Here is a 24,440-nt window from a genome sequence, read left to right as displayed (position 1 = left end):
TTTCCCTAAGGGGCAACCCCTTCCGTACGATTAGAGTTACGTCCAGATAACCTCGTTCTCTAGTCATATGGAAAGACATACGGTTCCTGTCCCAAGGCCAGGTGCTTGGAGCTTCGTGTCCCAGAAAAATTCTGACCACGGATGCTTCCCGCATGGGCTGGGGTGCGGTCATGGAGGGCCGGTACACCCGCGGGGTCTGGAAGGACCATCACCTTGCATGGCACATCAGTTGCCTGGAGATGCTGGCAGTATTCTTTGCCCTTAGGCATTTCCTTCCAGACCTCAGAGGCCATCAGGTCCTTGTTAGGTCTGATAATATATCGGTGGTCTTCTACATCAACCATCAGGGGGGCTTGAGGTCTCGTCCTCTGTGCAAATTGGCCCATCATATTCTATTATGGTCTAAGGACAAATTTCTCTCTGTGAGGGCCATGTATATACCTGGGGTTGCCCAGGCCAGGGGAATGGAGGCTCCACCCCGAGGTGGTGGAGCTTATATGGGAGAAGTTCGGCCAGGCGGAGGTAGATTTATTCGCTTCTCATGAGAATTCTCATTGCCCGCTCTGGTTCTCTCTCTCGCATCCAGCCCTGTTGGGTCTGGATGCCATGGTACAGACGTGGTCGAGGCGACGACTGTACGCCTTTTCCCCCGGTCGCTCTGCTCCCTGGAGTTCTGGAGAGGGTCAGAAGATTTTGAGTAGATTTATTCTCGTGGCTCCACTCTGGCCTTCTCGAATAGGGTTTTCGGATCTTGTCAGTCTCCTGGCAGACCCCCCATGGCAGTTACTGCCTAGGGGAGACCTTCTTACTCAGGCAGAGGGAACTCTATTTCATCCGTCTCCCCAGTCCTGGAATCTTGGGTTTGGCCCCTGAGAGGCCCAGAACCATTTAAAATTTTGATCTGGTGGCCGAGGTCATCAGATCATCTACCTCCAGAACTCCCCGGCTCAGGAAGTTTTAATTGAGTTAGCTGGACCCAGCCTTTTACTGCCCTATGGCTTCAGTACTGGGATTCTTCTATACTCTAATCGGGACCTCTCGTCCACGCTCAGAGCCGCTATAGCGCCTACGGCCTCTGTATGCTCTCAGGGTGGTCCACCCGGGTCGTCCCATGACCTCCATATTTCCCTGTAGCCTTCTAGGATGAATCCTGCTATCCTTGCAGGCTGACAGGTCAGTGTAAATATGTTTAGATTAAAAGAAAATCTACATATTTGGAAATCTGTTAGCTTTCTAGTATGAAATTTCCCCGGTCACCAATAAGGGTACCGGAGGCTATCTTATGATTTCCTCTGGCTCTTCATCCTTCGTTGCTATAAGTGTGACAGGAGAGCCTTCTAGGCTTTTAGAGTTATCCACTAATGGTGCCTTGAAGTCAGTGTACTGCCTTTTTAGGCATATGTATATATTGGACCTCACTTCTGAGGCTGTTAACTCAGCCTTTTTCTTACACCAAAAAGACAAGAATAAAATTCTTAGTATAGTGGGATCTATAAATTTTACCCTGTCCTTAGCAATGATCTTCAATTAGGTGATCAAAATCTGGATGAACTCTGTCTCTGCAGGCTATCATATTAAATTGCTTAGAGCCTCTATTCGGCTCCGCAGAGTATATCTATATATGATATTAAATGGGAGTTTGTTAGCTTTCTTTGAGATATTTCTCCCCGGTGACCAAGGTACCGGAGGCTATTCTAAAAATTCCTCAGCTCTTCATCCTTCGTTGCATGTTCGGTGTAAGCAAGAGAGCCTCTTAGGCTTCCAGAGATTATCCACTAAAAAGGGTGTTAGGAGTTAAGTGTTCTGCCTGTCATTAATCAGGCCTATCTACTTGGACCTTAATATCGAGGTTGCTGATGCGACCTTCCCTTTGTACACCAAACAAGAAAGAATAAAATTCTTAGCACAGTTGGATCTTTCACTCTCCCTTGCTTTAGTGCTCTTGAGTGTGCCAGATGCTTCACACCCAGGGCGTTTGTTCTCTGTGGGGGCTAGCTGGTACTCGTTCCCCGTAGCGTTGTATTCGACGCAGCGGGAGTTCCCCGTAACGAAGGGGAACGTCTCTGGTTACTGGATGTAACCCTGGTTCCCAGAGAGAGGGGAACGAGACGCTGCGTCCCCTCTCCCCACCTTCGGGGCGCCCTGAGAACAGCTGCTTTGAACCTTTTTCGAAGCTGTAATTTCCTTGTTCCTGTGACCCTTATATAGCGTCCGGGTCACCGTCACATGCAACGTCATGACGCACGATGACGCACACCAATCCAGATTGGAATAGTTGTATAGTGACTTCAGATAACGCATGCCGAAGGCATTCCCCGTAGCGTTGTATTCGACGCAGCGTCTCGTTCCCCTCTCTCGGGGAACCAGGGTTACATCCAGTAACCCGAGACGTTTGCATAACTTGCATCCCCAATTTGATGATATGGCAGTGAGTGGGATATAGAGTTACACTATTGTGCAAGGCAAAGAAATGCAAAAGCATGTGATCTGGGCGTTAGACTATTGTGGTATTCAAAATATTTTCTAAATGATGACAGGTCTGAGTTAAAAAAAAACAAAAACAAAAAAACAACAAAAAAAAAAACAGACATTTTTCACACAAAGACAGTTTTTGAACAGCACTTTATAAGAATGTTTTATTTTACATGAACAAACATTGACTGAGTGCACCTGAATACAAGAAAATTTCACTGCAAAATAAAAATTCTAATCTTTTTTTGTTCTTCCAAGTTGTGCTGTCAAGGCTGTGCAGCACAGAGATTTTATAGTGGCTTAGGGGGTTTAAATCCATCTACTCCATTTCATAGTAACACTTTAGAAGAATCCATCATTAATAAGTAACTACGCAGAAAGTAATGCAAGACTAATGAGTATTATTACATTAACACTTCAGCTACTACGATTAACTAATATAGAAACAAGTTTAACTAATCAGTAAGTAATATCAAATTTAGGATATAGTTCCTCATTAGGTAATCAACAATTACTTAATGAGATTAGCCTAATTAATAACTATTAACTAACTGACAAATTATAAAGAACATTATCGTGTGTCTGAGACATAATCAGTCATCATTTTTACTCTGAATGTATAGTCATAAAATGCATCACTAATTCCTCAAGTGTTACCTAGTCACTATGCAGGAACTACTATTGATCTAGACCATTATTTTAAAGTGAAAAACATCTTTTTGACTTTAAAATAATGGTCCAGATTACTAGTAGTCATTGAAGAGTGATATAAAGACCATCTTAAAGACCATCTTAAAAAACTACTAGTGATCTGGACCAATATTTTAAAGTGAAAAATAGGTTTTTCACTTTAATGCATAGTGTTCATGCATAGTGACTAGGTAACACTTGAGAAATTAGAGATGCATTGTATAACCATGTTGAGAGTAAAAACATACAATTGCTAACGTCTCAGACACTTTAATGTTGTGATTAGGAATTAATTAGTAATTCTTTATAATTTGTCACAATTACCTATTAGTTCTTAATGATACCAATCTCATTAAGTAATTATTAATTACCTAATAAGGGACTATCTTAGTCCTAAATTTGATATTACTTACTGATTAGTTAAGCTTGTTTCTATATTAGCTAATAGTAGTAGCTGAAGTGTTAATGTAGCACTACTCATTAGTCCTGCATTACTTTCTGCATAGTTACTTATTAATGACAGACCATTATTCTAAAGTGTTACCCATTTCATACCTAAAAATACCCCTTAATCATGGTGAGATCATTATAACGTGCAACCTCTTGTGACTTATTGTCTTATTCTAAAACACATAATGCATAAGGTCTTTTAACTTGATAAAATATTCACTCAGATATTCCCACTTGTTTCTTGAAAAACATTCTCATAACTTGCTGGCGTACTGTTGTCAGATTTAGTCCATAAATAAGTGGATTTAAAATAGGTGGTACAAGTAATAATTCCAGGGCCATGAAATTACGCACACCTTGAGGCACTTTCTTTGAGCCATAACGACTGTACAGCACATCAAACAGCAAAGCAACAGTCACATTGATCAATGAAAGCAGATGTGGCACACATGTTTGCATGAATTTGTGCCTGTCCTCTATTGACTTTATGCACTTTCTAATCAGGTGAATGTATGAGCAAAATATGAATACTCCATGTCCAAAATAAGTAAGAATAACAATGTACCCAAACACATTATTTACAGTTGTAGAAAAACAAGAAAGTTTTGCAACTGCCCAAATCTCACAGAATAACTTTTCAATAGTAGAGCCACACAAGGTGAGTCTAGATATTAAAATAATTAGAATAGACATGCAAAAAAATGGAGCCAGCCAGCAGAAAAGGATACATTTAAAAACCATCTGATTGGTCATTATTGAATGATACTCAAGTGGTCTACATATTGCCAAATACCTGTCATATGCCATCACTGTTAATGTTGAAATGTCACATGAAGCAGATGAATAAATTACAAATATTTGAATCAGACATCCAGTATAAGAAATCACATGATCGTGTACTAATAAATCATACATGAATTTAGGATAGAATCCAGAAGTGCCAAAAAGCCCATTTATGCAGAGATTACATATAAATACATACATCGGCTCATGAAGCTTCTTATGTAGTATGATGGTGAAAATGACAGTTAAATTACAAAACACCATAAGGGGATAAAACAGTGCAGTGAAAGAAAAAAACACAAATCTGTTTTCCATTGTTTCATTCAGACCAGAGAGTGTAAATACTAAGACACTGGACTCATTCTCCAGTGGTGGCTGCATCTGGAAGGATATGCAGTTATTATGTAGATTTTCTTTTTATTATATTTAAGTCATTGGAAAGCTAATTTGACATAGAAAGTTGAATTGTCTTTAGCTAGGCTGTCTGTAGATGAAAAAAAGGCAAATATTAAATTTTCTAACAGTAGCACATTGTCGTTTCAGTGACAAGACCTTACCATCTCCTCTGTTGTCATGTTTCCCATTGTGCTCCCTAAAAGTTTGATTTGGTTTGCTATTTATGGACACTGGTCTCATGCCAATTGCCTTGACCACAAACATTAAAAGCAATGTCAACAAGCTCTCAAAGGCTTTTTGACCCTTAATTTGAAATAACTGCCAATCTATGTGTAGCACGCCCGTCGTCCGACTGGCGGTGCTGCAGTAAATTATTCTGTTTGGCAAAATAATGATACAGACACAGTTGTGCTGTTATCAGTAATGAGTCGTTCTTGCAATCTTTTATTACAATAATTCAAAAGATTATATATATATATATATATATATATATATATATATATATATATATATATATATATATATATATATATATATTATATATATTTATTGTATAATTAAATCACAATATCTTGTGACTCACATGTGACTCACTCAAACAAAACTCCAATAAACATGTGTTGCATCACTCTTGTAAGTCTTTCTTATACTCAAGTAGTATTTTTCTCAGATAACTCAATACTTTTCCCCGTAAAACATACATCACAATGTATTACAGTCTCTGTTGTCTGTGCAAATGTGTCCTACTAAATACTGTATAACTGAATAGTTGAGCGAACCATTGGTTACACAATATAACAAATGTTTTTTAATGAGAGTGTTTTTTTCCTTTTATTATGATAGGACAGTATGGGATAATTTTTTTTTTTTTTTAAATCCACAAGCCAGAACTCGGGTCGCTCAAAGTCCCACAGTGCTAAATGTCATTGCTGTGACCACTGGGCTATGGGAGCCACAAAATCATCATCAGTCTGATAAATATTAATACCTCACTGTGTAAGAAACACAGGGGGAACAGAATCCGACTGCTACCAATCCAGCTGTCGAAATCCGTTTCCCCACTCTCATTTTTAGAGGTATTGATATAGTGGCTTAATGAATGTTTATTCTATTCTGTGTATGGATGGAGCTTAACCAGCATCAGATAGATACATAGAACCTCTTTGTGTATGAAACATGGGCAGAACAGAATCCAACGGCAAATAAACCAGCTGTCGTAATCTGTTCCCCCACTCCCATTATGAGAGGTGTTGATGTAGTGGCTTCAAAAAAAGGCTGATTCTATTTTGTGTGTGGAAGGAGCTTAACTGGCATCGGTTTAAAGAATAATTCTTTGGAGTTTTTGCCTTTTATTATGATAGGACAGAATGGGATAAAACAAAAAAAGCTCAAACCGGGACTTGAATGAGTCGCTCTTGCAATGGCGGCTTCTTCTCCGCGACTCATTGTTACCAGGGGGCCAATGTTTCGGAAAAAACTGAAGCTTCCCCGGGCTCCGCCATTGATTAGCAGACCCCCACCTGCTGTTAGCATTCCATTGACTCCCATTCATTTTGGCATCAATTTGACAGCGAATAACTTTACATCTGAGGCGTTTAAAGACTCCATGTGTCCATTATTTATTTCTAAAGAAACACGAAAATGTATAAAAGCCTTACCTTGTATCTTACGTTATGGCCCCGTAGAAGCAGTTTTTGTAAAAATAGGCTAATGATTGCGTCATAACCACGCGATTCTCTGTCGCACAGTAGAGAAATTACCGTATGGACAGGAGGAGAAGCTCGCGGGCAATCGGGGGGGACGTGGAGGCAAAATGACAAAATAATTAATCAGAATACCTAGCAAAAGTTGCTCCTGCTCCTAGCTCATGGACAGCTCCTACTCACACTCTCCGTCTCTTCAAGTTTGGGAAGGGAATTATTCAGATTTCTCTTGGCACAGCTACTAGAAGACAGACGGGTTGCTCATGTCACATCTACGTCGTCAAGCTCAGTTTGAGTCTGAGCAGTACGCTCAGCCATCAGGAAGTGAGAGCTTCTAATTGACTTCACTTTTCTCCGTTGAATCCAATGGGGTCGCTGTGTCAATTTCTTTTACTGTCTATGATTGTTACCCACATAGTCTCCGATGAGCACATTGTCTCCCCCTACTGTCCACTGAGGGTATTACACATCACAATTCCAGCATAATAACAGTAATTACAGTAATGTCACATATGCCCGCAAATAGATTTGCAAGCATTACAAAGTCTTTTAAATTTGCCAACCATATTCCTGTCAATACATCAGTTCCAACAGTACATACAATATGAAACTTGTAATATATAATACAATTCTTTTAATACAAAATTATTTAAAAGTGTTCTATTATGTTGTTAGCCAGCACTTACTTCACAAATTGACTTACAATGTAATGAACAAATATTTTTATTAGTAAAAATAAGGCAATACGCAAGAACATTTACATTTTCTATGATGGGCCTTAATAGTGATGTTTTATACAACTGGAATTAACTAACCCTAACTCAAACACAATACATACACACACAATATATATATATATATATATATATATATATATATATATATATATATATATATATATATATATATATAAGCATATCTATAATGTGTTTAATAATTGTATTTTCATACTTTACTAATGATCAATTTATCATATTTAAATACAATTATTAAACATATTATGGATATGCTTATGAAATCAAGAATAAAGCATTTATAGCTGTATTTATAAACTGCTTATTAATGTCTATTAATGCCTTATAAATGATGAATTAACTGTTTACTAATGCATAGCTAATGATTAATAGCATGCATTTATTATAAAGTGTTGCCAATTTATTTATTTATTTTTTGGGACAGACTTACCTCTGTCTCATGACAGTTTTCCAGCATTTGGTCCGCCTCTTTGCTATAATACCCCAGATCGAACTCTTACTGTCTTACGACGAGTCCCGCTTCTCTCTGGATCCTCCGCCACAATCTGCCAGCCCCATGACTACTACTCATCCGCCTGACACTACCACCTAGGCTTCATTGCGTGTTCGAACAGCCACGCGCACATCAAGACGCTGTGGACTACCCTTGCCCCCACCAGCGAGACATCTCCCCAGCATCCTCCTATCTTTCGGCCCTGCCAACGATACCTCCCATCAAAAAATGGACAGTAGTAGGCTTGAAACATCATCTGGTGCAAAATTTCCTGTTCCCATGCATAAACACCTTAATTCCTCTCAATGAATATTCTCTCAAATACCATGATATAGAGACAGCATTCATACTGTTGGTCACCCATTCAATCAACAATCAATGGCCGGTGTTGGCCAGTGATACAGACAGCATTCATATGGATGGCCAGACATAGAAGCAACAATCTCACAGATGGCTGGCAATCAGACAGGAATATACGGAGCCCCCCTAGTCCCACTTTGTCAAAAAATACTCGTGGCCTCAAGATAGTAACTCGTGGCCTTAAGATACTATCTCGTGGCCTCAAGATAGTAACTCGTGGCCTCAAGATAGTAACTCGTGTTTTAAGGTGCTTAAATTCAGAAAGATTTTACCAGAAAACAAGGAATCTGGCAAAAAGTGTATTTAAATTAAATTCAATTCAATTTTATTTATATAGGGCCAAATCACAACAACAGTTATCTCAGCGCTTTTCATAAAAGAGCAGGTCTAGACCGTACTCTGTGATATTTACAGAAACCCAACAATTCCCACCAAGAGCAAGCACTAGGCGACAGAGTCAAGGAAAAACGTCCTTTTAAGTTACAGAAACCTCAAGCAGAACCAAAAGCCTAAGACTACAGAACCTGAATGTTCCATAAAGTAATACATAGTGATTTCATTAATTATTAATTACAAACGTTGATCATATATAATGACAAATAAAACATTATGTTAAAAAATTTAAATTATAAAAATGTTTTGCAATTTATAGGTCAATCTAAACATGCTCCCAATTTTTTGTTTTTCCAGATTGATGCATCTGTAATCCCTGTAATGAATGATGGAGATCTGGCAAAGTACATCCCTAAAGCTGGAGATAAAGAAGGCTACTGTGGCCTTCTGTCGGAAAGCCAATGCATCACTTGACACAAAGAGCAGGAAAGAGTCTATACTGACAAGGCTACATCAGAGACTGTCTGGAGAAGCACCTGTACCTGTGAAAAAAAAGCCATTGGCAGGAAATGCAAATGCCAAAAAAAAAAAAAGATAGATGGGTTGAGCTTGGATAGATGGACTTTAATGAAAAAGACAAACGGTATAAACAAGTAAAGGCAATCAATGGGGGAGGAACGAGACACCTGACAATCGACAAGGATAAAACAGTAGTGGAAATCAAAAAACTAGCTGAAGACCTTTTTTTCCCAAATGGTTTTTCGAAAAAAAAAGAAAAGGCTCTCAGATTATTCTACTGAAATTGAATTGTCTCAGGTACATGTCAACAGTTGGAGCACTGTGGATAACTTGTATGAAGAAAGCAAAGTACAAATTCTTAGACTGTATCTTTGTATCAAAAGAGTAAATGTGGATTTGTCCTCTGAGGAAGAGGAAGCAGAGATGCATTTAACTTCAACCCCAACTGTTGATCTCACAGGACATGAGTCACATACTTCAACTGAGGTACAAGATATGGATGACATAGTTCACCAAGAGATCGATCTCGAGATTATAATTGGGGCTGTGGCAACTGAAGATGTGCAGTTGGATGACACTGTGCCATGGAATGACCAGCCACCACAGAGATTGGTTGAACGTCAATCTGTTCCTTGGATTGACCAGCCACTGCAGAGCCCAGGTGAACATCAACCAGGTCCTTGGCCTGACCAGCCACTGCAGAGCCCAGGCGAACCTCAACCAGGTCCTTGGCCTGACCAGCCACTGCAGAGCCCAGGCGAACCTCAACCAGCTCCTTCAAATGAACAGCCACCGCAGGGATTTGGCGGCCTTGTTGCAGAGCCATAGAATAACCAGACACTGGGTGAACGTGCTCCGGTTACACTGATTATTAGGCGGGGGCATTGTCTCACTGACCTAATCAAAGCCTTCACAAACCCAGATATTTTAAGCGCTGATGTGTTTATTAAGATGCGCCTACCTAATGGAAAACTTGAAGAAGGGGAGGGAAGTGGTGTGACCCAGGACTGCTTCACAGAGTTTTGGACAGACTTTTATGAAAGGTGCACCATGGGCGGGGATGTGAAAGTACCCTTTATTAGGCATGATTATCAGTGTGAAGAGTGGCAGGCTATTGCTAGAATCTTAGTAGTAGGGTGGAAGATTGCCCGCTATTTCCCAGTGAAACTAGCGACACCATTCCTTGAAGAGGTACTGTACTCCACAACCTTCAGCAGCTTAAAGGACACCTTCTTGCAGTACGTGTCTGAACAGGAGAGAGAGGTCCTTCAAAAGGCTTTGGAGGACTTTGACTCTGTTGACAGTGATTCACTATTTGATGCTCTTGAGCCACACAAGTGCGAGCAGGTTCCTACAAAGGACAATCTGATTCCACTGCTCTCACAGATGGGACACAAATCTCTCATACAGGCACCAATGTATGTAATCGAGTGTTGGCATCCTATTGTGGTGCACTTAGCAAGTTTGCTGCCACCAGATGCTCTGCATCATGTCATAGAGCAGAAGACCCCAACTGGGAAAGCTGTAAAGGACCTCCTGCAGTTTCCAGATGTGATGACTGCACCCGAAAAAGCAGTTGCCCACTACCTGAAGAGATATGTAGGTGAAGTTGATCTGAGAACCCTTCAGCTTTTCCTCCGCTTCTGCACTGGTTCAAATTTGATGGAAAAACCAATTAAGATAGAGTTCATTGAAACCTCAGACTTCGAGCAAAGACCACAATCACATACATGTGGCTGCCTTTTAAAGCTACCTGTAGGGTACAACAATTATCCAGACCTCCGTAGGGATTTCAATACTAAACTCGCAAGCTCAGTATGGGTAATGATATCATCTAGGCCAGAAGGGTGAGTGCCAATAGGTAGCACCCACAATTTCTGGAAAGAACATATAAAAGATAATGTTTAAGTTGCAAAAGGCATGATTTCAGCATTTAACTTTTTGTTCTGATTAATTAACACAAGCTCTCTTTGACATTGGATTATCTTTAAAATGTGCACCCTGATTCAGTTAAAGCTAGCAGCTATTTTTTTTATTTTTTTTACATGCAGTGAATTTGCATTCACAGAATGATGATATTTGATTGTGAATGTGTGCATGTTTACAGAATAATTCATGTTCACATCTTTATAGTACACAGTGTATATACACAAGTGATTGAATATTTTTTTATTTTTTTATTTTTTTATTAATTTTTTTTATTTATATTTGCACCTTAAAATACAAAAGAAAAATAACAATAATAATAATAATAACAAAACATAAAATATATGAACAAAATAAGACAAATATTATCAATTTAATAATGTGCAGGAAGAGGCAAAAAAACCCAACTGGGCTTATTCAACGCCTCCACCTATAGACATGATTACAATAAAATCAAAACAAAAAATATAAAGACAAAAACATTTTACTACATGAAAGTAACAACAAATTAGTGAAATACATATATCCAAAACAACACAAAACACACCTGCACAAACATGTATACATACACATAACATCAACAAATTTTAATGACGATTACAGTAATAAAAATAATGAACAAAAAATATGATCATAAAATAAAATTTAGAACAGCAATTAAATGGGCTTTTAAATATATTTTGAAACATTTTAATGAGGAGGAGTTTATTGCTAAATGGGAAAAACTATTCCATAATTTGGTACCCCTAAACCTAATAGTAAATTGACCTCTACACGTAAGAAACTTTGGAAGATGAAGATCTAAAGATTGACGAGTTGAATAAGAGTGAACCTGTGAATTAAATTTAAAATAAGTTTTAAAGTGCTCTGGGATATTTTCATAATTAAAATATACCTTATAAATAAAAAACACATATTTGACTGATATTAATATCATACACAGTAAGTAATTCAGTCAATATGTGTTTTCCAATTCAAGTTCTCATCAACAAAAATTCAGAGAAATCTTGTTGTTGAAACTTGGGATATCTCCACAGTCTCTATTTTAACTTTTGAGAGGTCCTTAGAATATGATTTTTTTCCACTAAAAATTATATAATTTGATTTTTTTGTATTCAGCGATAACTTATTTAATCTGAACCATGTAGCATATGCAGTTAAACCAATATTTACATTTTTAATCAAAAAATTAAAGTTGTGTCATCTGCAAACATTATTGGGAAAAGAATATTTGACACATTTGATAAATTATTAATATAAATAAGAAATAATAATGGTCCAAGAATGGACCCCTGTGGGACCCCACAAAGTAGTCTGGCTTTGTTGGAATAGCATCCATTAATACAAACAAACTGTTGTCTATTTGAAATATAGTTTTTTAACCATTCAAGCGTAACATCATGAAAACCATATTTTTGAAATTATTTTCAATAGAATATAATGGTTGACTGTATCAAAAGCTTTTGAGAAGTCGACGAATATACTACAAGTAAATTCATTATTTTCTAATGCAGAGGAAACTTTATCAATCAAATGAAGCAAGGCCATAGATGTGGAATGACTTTTCCTGAAGCCATACTGATGTTTATAAAGAATTAAATTAGAATCAAGATGGAATAAGATCCTTTTATATATAACTTTTTCTAATATTTTTGAAAAACAAGACAATATGGATATGGGTCTATAATTATTAAAGCAACAAGGGTCATCTGTTTTAAACAGAGGAATAACTTTGGCAACTTTTAAATCCTCTGGTACAACTCCTGTTTTCAGAGAAAGTGAAAAAATGAAAACCAGTGGCTGCAAAATAAACTGCTTGATCTTGACAAGGTGATCTTGCTTGACAAGGAAAGAAGAAATATTATCATGGCTGGTTGAAGATGTTTTCAATTCATCAATAATATCACTTATTTCTTGAACATCAGGAGGCTGAAAGAAAGAAATAGAAGGATAATTCCTTATAATACAATCTAGTGGATTACCATTACAAGCAGGAACTTTACTGGCTAATTCATGTCCAATGTTAACAAAAAAAATATTAAATTTTTGAGCTATATCAAATGGATTGTTAAAAGAATTATCACCATCATAAAAAACTGAAGGTAATTCTGAATGAGTCTTATCTCTATGCAGATAAGTGCAACTGATTTATAACTTGCCATGTGGTTTTAGTATCATTTGAACACCTTTTAAATTTCTCACAGAAATATTTATTTTTTGACGATCTAATGTAATAAGTATATTTATTTCTACAAGATGTATAAGCACCATGGGTAAGGGGTGTAGGATTTGAAATATATTTTTTGTACAGTTTATTCTTTTTCCTCAGCAGCTTCAACAAGTCAACTGTAAACCAAGGCTTACTAAAGGCCTGACTATATTTCCTAGTAGAGCTAATAATTGGAAAACATTCATTGAAACTACCGCTAATAATTTTCATAAAATTTTGATATGCAAAATGAGCATTTTTTTCTTTGTAAAGATCATTCCATGAAGTACTGGCAAGCATATCTTTACATTTAGAAACATTTAGCTTGCTCATAATTCTTTTAAGCATCTTTTTCTTTTTTTGTTTAGTTATATTAGACTTAATTAACGAAAATTGGCATATAGGGAAATGATCAGACAGATCTAAATACAAGACTCCAGATTTCATTCCTTCACTCAAATTATTTGTTATGTTATCAATCAAAGTTGCTGAATTCTCCTTTACTCGAGTAGGTTTATGAATAAGAGGGAAAAAATAACTAGAATAAAGTATATTTAGAAAATCTGCAGTAAATGTATCTGGATTATTTTTTAAAAGATTTATATTAAAATCACCTACGATATAACAAAGTTTATCCTCCTTGTTAATCAGATCAAGAGAACTGGATAGACATTCATTAAAATCTTTGACAACAGAATCTGGTGAACGATAGATGACGCCAACTATGACGTTTTTTCCACCAAAAACACCAGAGAGCTCCACAAAAACAGATTCTACTGAATTCAGTGATAGATCATCCCTAACTTTAAATTCATAATTGTCTAAAAAAAATAAAGATACGCACCTCCCGATCTATTTTCTCTTACATAATGAACTGAATTGTAATTTGATAATTTAAATATTTCTCTAGTCTTCTGTAAGCCATGTTTCAGATAAAGCAATAACAAAAAAATTATGTTTAAATAAAGATAAATAATGAATAAATGTATCATAGTTACAAGGAAGACTTCGTATATTCAAGTGGAAAGTGGATAATATATTAGAAGGCATGGAAACATATAAATCATTAAACTGAGTTTCATCATAAAATCTGCAAAGGTTTGTGGTATCAAATGATGAAAAAAAAATGTAAATCTGGGACAACATCAAAATTATAAGAATCAATTAAAGAGGAATCAAAAATATTAAAATCAGAATCAGATGTATTAGTAGTCCATAAAGTGTATATTTACCAAAAAAAAAAAAAAAAAAAAAATAGTACAAACACAATATTGTATAAAGAAAACACGGTAGGCAACTATTGAACCAACCTCTAAATGTTTGACCTCCTTTGTTGAGGAGGATTTTGTGTTGGTGGATGGACAATAAGTTTGTCATGTCTCAAATATGCAATGTCACCTCTCTCTCGAGCCGCCTTCATTGCAGGAAGTATAGATCTTTCCTTCTTTGACGGACGGTTTCAGAGAAGTCCTCATTGATGAAAATGCCTGAGCCCTTCAAGTTTTTTGCTTTATCCAAAACAGCCAGTTTGTCCTTAAGCCGCAGAAATCTGACCACAATAGGTCTAGGCTTTTCTGAAGGTGTCGCTGGCTTCCCAGTTCTATGAGCCCAGTCAAGCTCTATTTTCAAGTGATCCAACTGTAACTTTTCACTGAATAGTTTTCTCACTTTATCTTCAGAATCAGACACTTTTTCTCTCACAGACCACAACAATGCCGTCCACAACAATATTATTCCGTCTTGACTGGCCCTCCAGATAGTCAGCCTTCTCTGTGATAGAATTGAAACTTTTACAAATTGTGTCCAGATCTGACCTGGTTTCTATGCAAATCTTTGACCAGGTGCCACAAGAGATTTTAAAGTCATCAAATTATTTTTGAGTCATTTCCAGACTCACCTTGAAGTCATAAACTTGCTTTGACAGATCATCAATCCTCTTATTAGAAGAGTCAACTATGATCTGTACACAAGATTTGAAATTTTTTTCTTGCTGTTCAAGCAAAGTTCTGTAGAAGTCCTTCTGCTGATCCAATAACTCACGCACTTGAGCCATGGTAACATAATCCTCGGTGGTTAGAGGCTTTTGGTGGCATTGTTTGATGACCAAGGCCCACTAGGCCCGAGGATTCAGCAGTGGTATCCCAGAAACTTCACACAACAGCCACAATTTTGCTTGAAGATATTTGATTAAGCTTTTCTTACTTCAAACAGCAGCTAATATTTTGAGATTTAAAAGGGATTCCTCAGATTTTTTTATGGATCAGAAAACCAGCGGTCCACTTGCAGTTTAAGTTCAGCCACTTCCTGATGCAGTCCTGTTGACTGATGAACCTGTTTCACCCAAGGCTTCGTTTGGATTCAATATTGATATGATTAATATTGATATGCTGTTTAAAGTACAAAAGGCATTAAATAAGCATGTATTGTTTCCTTAGAAATTGATAGGACAAATTCATCACATTGTAACTAGAAACTGCATGGGATATGCAATAGTCCAAACAAAAAAAGATAAATTCTGAGTTATGATAGCATAAAGTAGATAATTTGCAGATACACAGAAAGCCAATTCTAATGTTCAATAAGCATAAAACAAACAACTACCAGAAAGTCAATGTTTTAATTCAATATATTTGTAATATATTTAAGTAGTTTTACTTCAAACAGATGTGTCTTAAAAGTGGTATTGCTTTCCTCTTAAGATAAGGGGTTGTACTTCAACCACATTGTTTTTCAGCATTTGTGCAATAGAAGTTCCACATGTTTTAAAAGAAATAAGTATCCTTGATAAGCTCAAGTAACCTACCCTATGGTGCATAGTTCGAGATTTGCATATTATGTTTTACTTTAATTATTAGTTATTTAGTTAAATTAGTCATTAGATTTACTCAAAATACTTGCACTCCATGACCTGACTGATAGTAAAATCTAATGCGCTTTCTTATAATTGTGAAGGGTTAATTTTTGCCTTTTGTTTATATAGAAAGAAGGTGTTATTTGTTTATTGCTCCTTTTTCAGAAGAGTGTTCTGGTCTGTTTAACATGAGTGTATTGTGAGATATTAATGTAACCCAGGGTTAAGAAATTAACAGGACTTTAGGAGGGAATAGAACCAAATTGGGATTGCAGGTACAGATAAAAATGGAGACTGGGGGGTGGGTTCAATGTGTGCTCTCACGTGCAGGAGGTCATTTTCTGCTCACATTTACCAGCCTGAAGGGGAGTGGATAACTATATGTGTAGTTTTTTCCCACATTTCATATATACTGTATATGTTAATCTATGTGATTGAAAACTATGAAAAAATGTGTCTGTAATGTAACTTCAGAAGAGGGATTAGCACCCAGCCCTTTTTTATATTTGAATTGCAGAAATGTTATAAAGACATCTGTTAACTCCAGTTCTGAGTGCCTGTTGTATAATCGCTGATATTCACGTTAGCCTAAATTAGGCTTACTGTTCAAATGAGATAAATAAATTTCAAAACAAGATTTTATTTTTGCATTTGTGTGGTTGCTTTTTCAATGATGTAACATAGTTGCATAGACAAGACTCCGTTAACTGATTCATTGTAAGTTAAGCAGTGCATATTGTTATACCCCATCCAAACACCCGGAACCCCTCTAATGCTCTCAAACCTTCTCAGGATACACAAAGGGAAGGACCACACACAGTTCTTAAAAAATAAACATGATGGACTGAGTGACTTCAATGACATATTTATTCAATTTGTTTCACACATTTAATATACAGATTCTAAATTACCATTTGGCTTACTTACCTTCACCTCCTTCTCAGCTGCAGGTGGAGATTTGAGCTAAATTAAGTTAAACTGATGTAGCGACAATGCCTCTATTTTAGGGAATTTATTAGCTCAAATGAGAGGTCATATACATAAGATATGAATATGCACATGCCGTTTACACAAATTAATTTTTTCCAAATAGGGAATAGGTCAAACCTCAACTTATATCAATAATAAACACGATTACTCGTAGTAACTACTGATATAGGTAGATAGAATTATATTTTTAATTAGGGGAAATTTAGGTAGAAGTTAATGTTCATTTACTATGCAAACTGTCCGTCCGGCAAACAGCATGTACAATTTCTGAACAGAAACCTATCGTCTTTAACACTGACACCTACCCCTCCTGTGGCCACAAGGAGCGATACTTGCGTGTTTTAGACAACTTACAGATTGTGATATTAAAATCTAGTAGAGCTTTAGGTAAGATATCAGGGACTTCATTAATGGAACAAACTGAGACAAACTTAATTCAAAAGATTATAGGAATTTAATCAAACACACTAAAGATTACATGTACTATTCCAATCACGCAGGAGTAAATATGCATAACAGACAAACAATATAACACGATCGTAATAAGAAATAAAATAAAAATAAAACAAACAAAATTAAGAGAGAGAGATAGAGAGAGAGATAGAAAATTGTAGCGTTAGAGTCTTTAGGTGTGTGCGTAACAGAGTGAGAGCGCTTGTGGGCGCGTGTGTGGGTGTGTGTGAGAGCGTGCGTGTGTGTGTGAGAGTGTAAGTATGTGTGTAAAGAGTGTAAGTGTGTGTGTAAAGAGTGAGTGAGAGAGTCAGAGCAAGGAAGAAAGGCAAAACAGTTTAAAACGTTACTTCTCAACGAGACCCCAAAGGCTTAGTAATTTCTGGACAACTTAAAACAGCATTTCTTTTGGATTGCAAATTTAAGAATATACAGTACTTGCTCAGTGAGGCCCTCTTGTGTGCGTCTCGTGTAACAAAGGAGCCTGGAAACACGTGGTAGAAGCGTCGTCAAGGCGGCGTGGTTGCGATGGTAACTCAGAGCGTGCGCAAACTTAGCCAAAGATGATTTTAGTCTTAAGTTGGTTTCGTTGGTTTTTAAGAAAATTATCAAACTGAGGTAAACTATCAAGAAAAGAAAGTCTTAGAAATAAAAATGAAATAAAAGAAAACGAAGGTTTCTTGGAGGAAGGAGGCGGGTCTCTCTCTCTGGTGAACTGCCCAGAATAGAGCGTGGTTCCATGTTATGAAGGAAACCAGCCACGCCTTCTCCACGTACCTAGGCCAATCATTTGGGCGGATTTGTGTGGCGCCAAAGTTCTTTGTTCACTAAGTACCCGCCCCTTCAGGGCGATGTCCGAAAGGAATAAACTTGTTCATAAACTTTTATAAACTGGTATCAGTGAAAGCATGCATAATTTTATACTCTGAGTTAAAAATTCAACATCGTTGGTTTTTTCTGAACATGACGATACCACGGATCGTCAATCTGGCAGTTAATAACACAGAGTTACATGATTCTTCAATATAATAAGCATTTCACTTTTTGATTATACCATAAAACTTAGTTATAGCAGTCTTCCGTATAAGGACCATGACATACAACACGAATACATTTCAAAAATACATAGAAAAGAGTGATTTTGATCATAATGTCCAGGGATGTGAGCTTCTCTGTGTTTTGTGCGTGTGTAAAGTCATTTTGAGTTCACGCGGCCGTGCCCGCTGGGTGCCAACCAGTCTACACGTACTGAACGTTGGAGTCTAAGACAATAGAGGGATTTGTAAATGAGGATTCCAGTAAGTTGATTAGGTTCCAGAGACTGGAGGAGGGGTGTTGATCACGGGGATTTCGCTAATTTAATCACATTTAATCACCGAAAATGACCATCTGATTACTGTTACACTGATGACTGTTTAAAATCCCTGTGATGTTATACCCTATACCGGGTGGGTGGGCAAGTAAACACAGAGAACAAACAAACAAACATTTTCTATTTAGATATGAAAGTTCTTTGAAAGTTGTGAATATTCAAAGTTATTTTGGAAGGTTAACATTAAGCTTGAAGAAAATGAACTGATGGCACATAGCTGCAGTATGATTAGGTTATTAATTTGTTAATTGTAAACTGTCGGAAGTCACTTAGATTACTATGCAGACTAAAACAAGATTTCAGTATTTATAATGTTACTGGGACTGTTAAAAACAAACGGATGGTAGACTTGAACTGGGTGACAATCAAATGATTGTTGCTTCAGTGGCTCCCCAATAACTGAGGTTGACAGCATGCCACTGTCAGTCAGGTAAGTATAGTGAACTATTCTCCATAGGCACAATAACAAAGATTCACACCATGCCATGGGATTTTACTGTTCTAGCAGACAACTCTCAGGCCTGCTCACAAACAATATAGCGACTGCATGTAAGTTTTGAAAATGATCTGCTGTTTTTGTAAATTTAGATTTGATGTATTGGGTTTCAGTGGTTCTGATCTTTTTGAAATATGCTGAGCAGAGGTACAGCTCTAGATCCACATGTTACTAAAATGACAGTGAAGCTGCCCACATCATTATCTTATTAATGTTGATCACAGTGAGCCATAGCTGACTGTAACCCTTTCTCCAAGTGTTACTTAAATACTAACTTTTTTATAACCAACCTTCAATACTTGTATTCAGTCAACAGCCTCCCCTCCCTAATGATCTAGTCTCTCTCCTCTGGCTGATCTGAACACAGCCTTACCCATGCAAATCCTGGTCGGGTTTGACACTCTCAGCACACGTCTCACTGGACTATGGCCAGGGACCCCCTGCCATGTACAAAACTGTCTGGAATGGGGGAAGAGAGGACTGGGGTATCCAGCACCAGGTAGCTAGTGATGGGGGTGATTTAAGGGAAAGAAGCCCCCCACTGGCAGCCATGTCATTAGGTGGTCCTCCCTTGAAATGCAGTGGAAGAGGTCCTGCAAATCTGCAGAGTTGGTCGGACATGTGGCGTGCTCTGAGGTTGACCTGAAAATGAGCATTGTAAAGTTCAGAAATCTTTTGAGTTGGAGCCTCAAGTGAAATTATGTTATTTTCTGCTATTATAGATCGTCATGTAGCAAGAGCACAATAGATTAGGGGTTTGATGTAAAAATATATATGATAGTAATTGAGTTTCTGCTATGATTTAAAAAGTTTCAATTAATGTTACATTAAGTCTAAAAGGCCAGGAAATCTATGGCTAACATTCCATATATTTGATATTCATATCTACCAAAACCATTTCATGATAAATCTGAGGCCTAAGTGAGGAGGAGGAGGATTAAATAGTAGATTCTTTGCTACCATGAAGTCACAACAAAAACCCCAAATTAACATTTGTTAATTTTTAGCTGACACTTTATTCCAAATCCCAGAATGACTACATATGTCATATATATATATATATATATATATATATATATATATATATATATATATATATACACTCACCTAAAGGATTATTAGGAACACCTGTTCAATTTCTCATTAATGCAATTATCTAATCAACCAATCACATGGCAGTTGCTTCAATGCATTTAGGGGTGTGGTCCTGGTCAAGACAATCTCCTGAACTCCAAACTGAATGTCAGAATGGGAAAGAAAGGTGATTTAAGCAATTTTGAGCGTGGCATGGTTGTTGGTGCCAGACAGGCCGGTCTGAGTATTTCACAATCTGCTCAGTTACTGGGATTACAAATAATGGTGTGAAAAGGGAAAAACATCCAGTATGCGGCAGTCCTGTGGGCGAAAATGCCTTGTTGATGCTAGAGGTCAGAGGAGAATGGGCCGACTGATTCAAGCTGATAGAAGAGCAACTTTGACTGAAATAACCACTCGTTACAACCAAGGTATGCAGCAAAGCATTTGTTAAGCCACAACACGCACAACCTTGAGGCGGATGGGCTACAACAGCAGAAGACCCCACCGGGTACCACTCATCTCCACTACAAATAGGAAAAAGAGGCTACAATTTGCACGAGCTCACCAAAATTGTACAGTTGAAGACTGGAAAAATGTTGCCTGGTCTGATGAGTCTCGATTTCTGTTGAGACATTCAGATGGTAGAGTCAGAATTTGGCGTAAACAGAATGAGAACATGGATCCATCATGCCTTGTTACCACTGTGCAGGCTGGTGGTGGTGGTGTAATGGTGTGGGGGATGTTTTCTTGGCACACTTTAGGCCCCTTAGTGCCAATTGAGCATCGTTTAAATGCCACGGCCTATCTGAGCATTGTTTCTGACCATGTCCATCCCTTTATGACCACCATGTACCCATCCTCTGATGGCTACTTCCAGCAGGATAATGCACCATGTCACAAAGCTCAAATCATTTCAAATTGGTTTCTTGAACATGACAATGAGTTCACTGTACTAAAATGGCCCCCACAGTCACCAGATCTCAACCCAATAGAGCATCTTTGGGATGTGGTGGAACGGGAGCTTCGTGCCCTGGATTTGCATCCCACAAATCTCCATCAACTGCAAGATGCTATCCTATCAATATGGGCCAACATTTCTAAAGAATGCTTTCAGCACCTTGTTGAATCAATGCCACGTAGAATTAAGGCAGGTCTGAAGGCGAAAGGGGGTCAAACACAGTATTAGTATGGTGTTCCTAATAATCCTTTAGGTGAGTGTATATAGGGGCGGCTGTGGCTCAGGAGGTAGAGTGGGTTGCCCGTTTATTGGAAGGCCCTGATGGCTATTCCACCATTAGATTTTGTTTCTGTTTGAGCACTTAGGCTCAGTGTATGAATGTGTGTGAATGGTGAATGCGATGTAGTGTAAAAGCGCTTTGAGTGGTCGTAAAGACTAGAAAGGCGCTATACAAATACAGATCATTTACATATATGTACTGTATATATTAAAAAAGAACGTATTTGTGGAGTTTTGTTCTTGAACAAAAAGAGATGTGATAGGACACAGGGTGTGTGTCAGGAGGAATTTATATAGTGTATTTTTTGGCTACCTGCCCACTCTGAAACATGACAGCATCACATGACAGAGAAAAAGCTTTACAATCTGTACTACATACAACTGAAACTGTGCTCTGAAGCTTTTTAAAGATTAACTGAACTTAAAATTTGAGTAAAGGTGATATAACAGATGTATTTTATTTATTCTCATTGGTACAATTATTAAAATGGCAGAATTTGTTAAAAGGGATAAAATGGTATGTTGAAAATGTTGTTGTTGTTACACGGGCGTCGCCATGTTGGATTTCAGCATTCCGCTATGTCACAGGCATGGTAAGCTACTCTGTTGCTAACCAACACAAGCAGAGCAGCCATAGCATGTACATAGTCTGAGGCTAGCTGACATGGCTGAGGAAACAGAAACCAACAGGTCTATGGGGGGTTCATACTGTATTGCCCCTGGCTGTTATGAATTGTATAGGGCTAAGGCAGCTGGGGTTACGATACATTTTCACAGGCTACCTTTGACAAGGAAACCAGGCTTTATAGACAAAACTGTTCAACAAAACTGAGACTGACACACTCGGCATTCATTGAAATTGAGTCACAAAACCAAGCTAGATACCAAACGATCCAACCTACTGTAGGTAAAGGGCTAGCAGCTAAAGAGGTTGGAATCACTTTTGTCAAACTCCACAAGCTAGCCACCACTCCGACCATATAAACTGTATAAATAAATCATGAATCCGACGATATTACAGATCGATAATAATGTGTTTACTAGCAACTAACTAAACCACAGCAGGTCTGTAAACAAAATCCAATGTCCCTCTCAACTCACCATGAAGCTAGCTGATGTTCATCGTGTCAGGAAACATTCTTGATGCAGGGAGTTCAACTCGCAGAACTAACGTTAGCTGCTAGATCCATAGTAAGAGACATCTGTGCAGTAACCGGCCGTGCAATATTTTGATTTTAACATTTTGCGTGCAGCTAACTTAACAAGCGATCCCATTGGATGAATTCGTCCAATCACATTTGCCATTTATCTGCCTCGACTTTCTAAAACGCACAGTACCTCAACCATGTTTTAGTATTTTTCTCTAAATGCACACGACATATATAAGCAGTCTCTATTTACTAAAATGCATAATGTACTTGTATACAATAAATGAGAGTGCATGACAGGCTACAGCCCTCCAACCTCCCACCACATTTCCCTCTTATAACACCATGAACCACTATTGCTCCATTAATAATTGACTATGTACATTGCAAATACAATCTGTATCATACCTGCATTACTTTTATTTTGTGTAATTTACAACGTAACGGCGTTGCATGCTCGTAGTTTCTTTTGCACTTGATCAGTGAGGCAATACAGCGCGCGCTGCTGCATTTGCGCGTGCAATTGAAGAGTGTGCGCTACGAGAACATGATAACGGCTGACAGGACAAGAAAGTCCGTTTTTCTGAGGTGAAAAACTTTATTGTACTGTAGGTGGAGCCTGAAACTGATCGTCCTCCTTGTGGTGGTAGTCAGGTACTACTGGCCTGTCCCTCACAGGCTCAAACGCGTAACCAAAATGACTCATTTTCGTGTGTATAGGACCTGCAGCTGCAGCTGCCTATATACCTTCGCAGGTCCTACCATTCCAGTGAGGTCATCAGAATTGCCAGCGTTCTTATACTAACAAACGCAATTTTTTGTGTTGCTTTTAAAAAAAGCTATATTGATATTTAATTTTTTTTTTTTTTTTAGTGTAATTTACTTTTAATTGTCATAAACAACACGTTATCAATGTTGATTCTTTCAGTTCAGTTCATCTTTAAGCTTTTCCTGCAAATACATGCATTGAGTGGGGGTGGGTACTGATAACAACAGCTCATGCAAACTACAGTTTCTAATGAGGGGTGTGGATAATGTTTTGACAAAATCTGACATTCACCTGTAATGACACAAACCTTGCCATTTATGCAGACAAACTGATACGTAGGTCCAATATTCTGGACTCGGCCCACACAGACCGCGTTGGCCCACAAGTTCCTTTCCTCAGCACTATGACAATGGTTGCACAATCCATCGCGAACCACCTGCCCACAAACAGGTCACAAAGGAAAGATGATGATGTTTAAAGTCTACTACACAAGACACGATTTAGCTGTGTGTGATACATATTTTTTTACTTCTGAGTAATGATGATGTTGGATGTGTAGTGACATACTTGTGCTGCCTTCAGACTTGGTAAACAGGATTCCCTTTCGTTGTCACTCCGAGTTACGTCGGATGACGACGAATGGGGTTTCGCTTAGAAATCCTATCATCTTCGAGTATTAAAACACGAGCCAATGGCAAAGAAATGCCATGGGTCTGCGGAATTTGCATAGCGTAACTCCGCCCCGCCCTGGGGGTATAAAGGAAGTCGCTGGCAACATGCAGATATGTTTTCGCTTCGGAGCCAAGTTCAGTACTTCACTCCACAAGCCTTCTGAGTGTCATCTCAAATCTCTTCGAGACGAGCGGCTCTTCAGTGTGTTGGTGTGACGGCGTGTTCCAGCGAGATCGCATTTCTTGCTGCTGTTTTGTGCAGTAATCTGCCTACAGTGAGTGTGTTTCTC

The 24,440-nt window shown here is 37.9% G+C and overlaps 1 protein-coding gene across 1 annotated transcript; it reads right to left on the bottom strand.

The window, feature by feature from the left end:
* Positions 1-3,828: 3,828 nt before the first annotated feature.
* Positions 3,829-4,776, bottom strand: LOC307167860 (olfactory receptor 6N1-like; the record flags this gene model as incomplete). Its single annotated transcript, XM_079887164.1, has 1 exon — positions 3,829-4,776. The coding sequence occupies one exon, from the start codon at positions 4,774-4,776 to the stop codon at positions 3,829-3,831; it is 948 nt and encodes a 315-aa protein (XP_079743290.1).
* Between the last annotated feature and the right edge of the window lie 19,664 nt (positions 4,777-24,440).

The sequence above is a fragment of the Squalius cephalus genome (genome assembly GCF_949319135.1).
Source record: "Squalius cephalus genome assembly, chromosome: 11".
NCBI lineage: Eukaryota > Metazoa > Chordata > Actinopteri > Cypriniformes > Leuciscidae > Squalius > Squalius cephalus.
The sequence above is the reverse complement of the archived record's forward strand: the minus strand, read 5'-3'. Positions and strand labels throughout refer to the sequence as shown.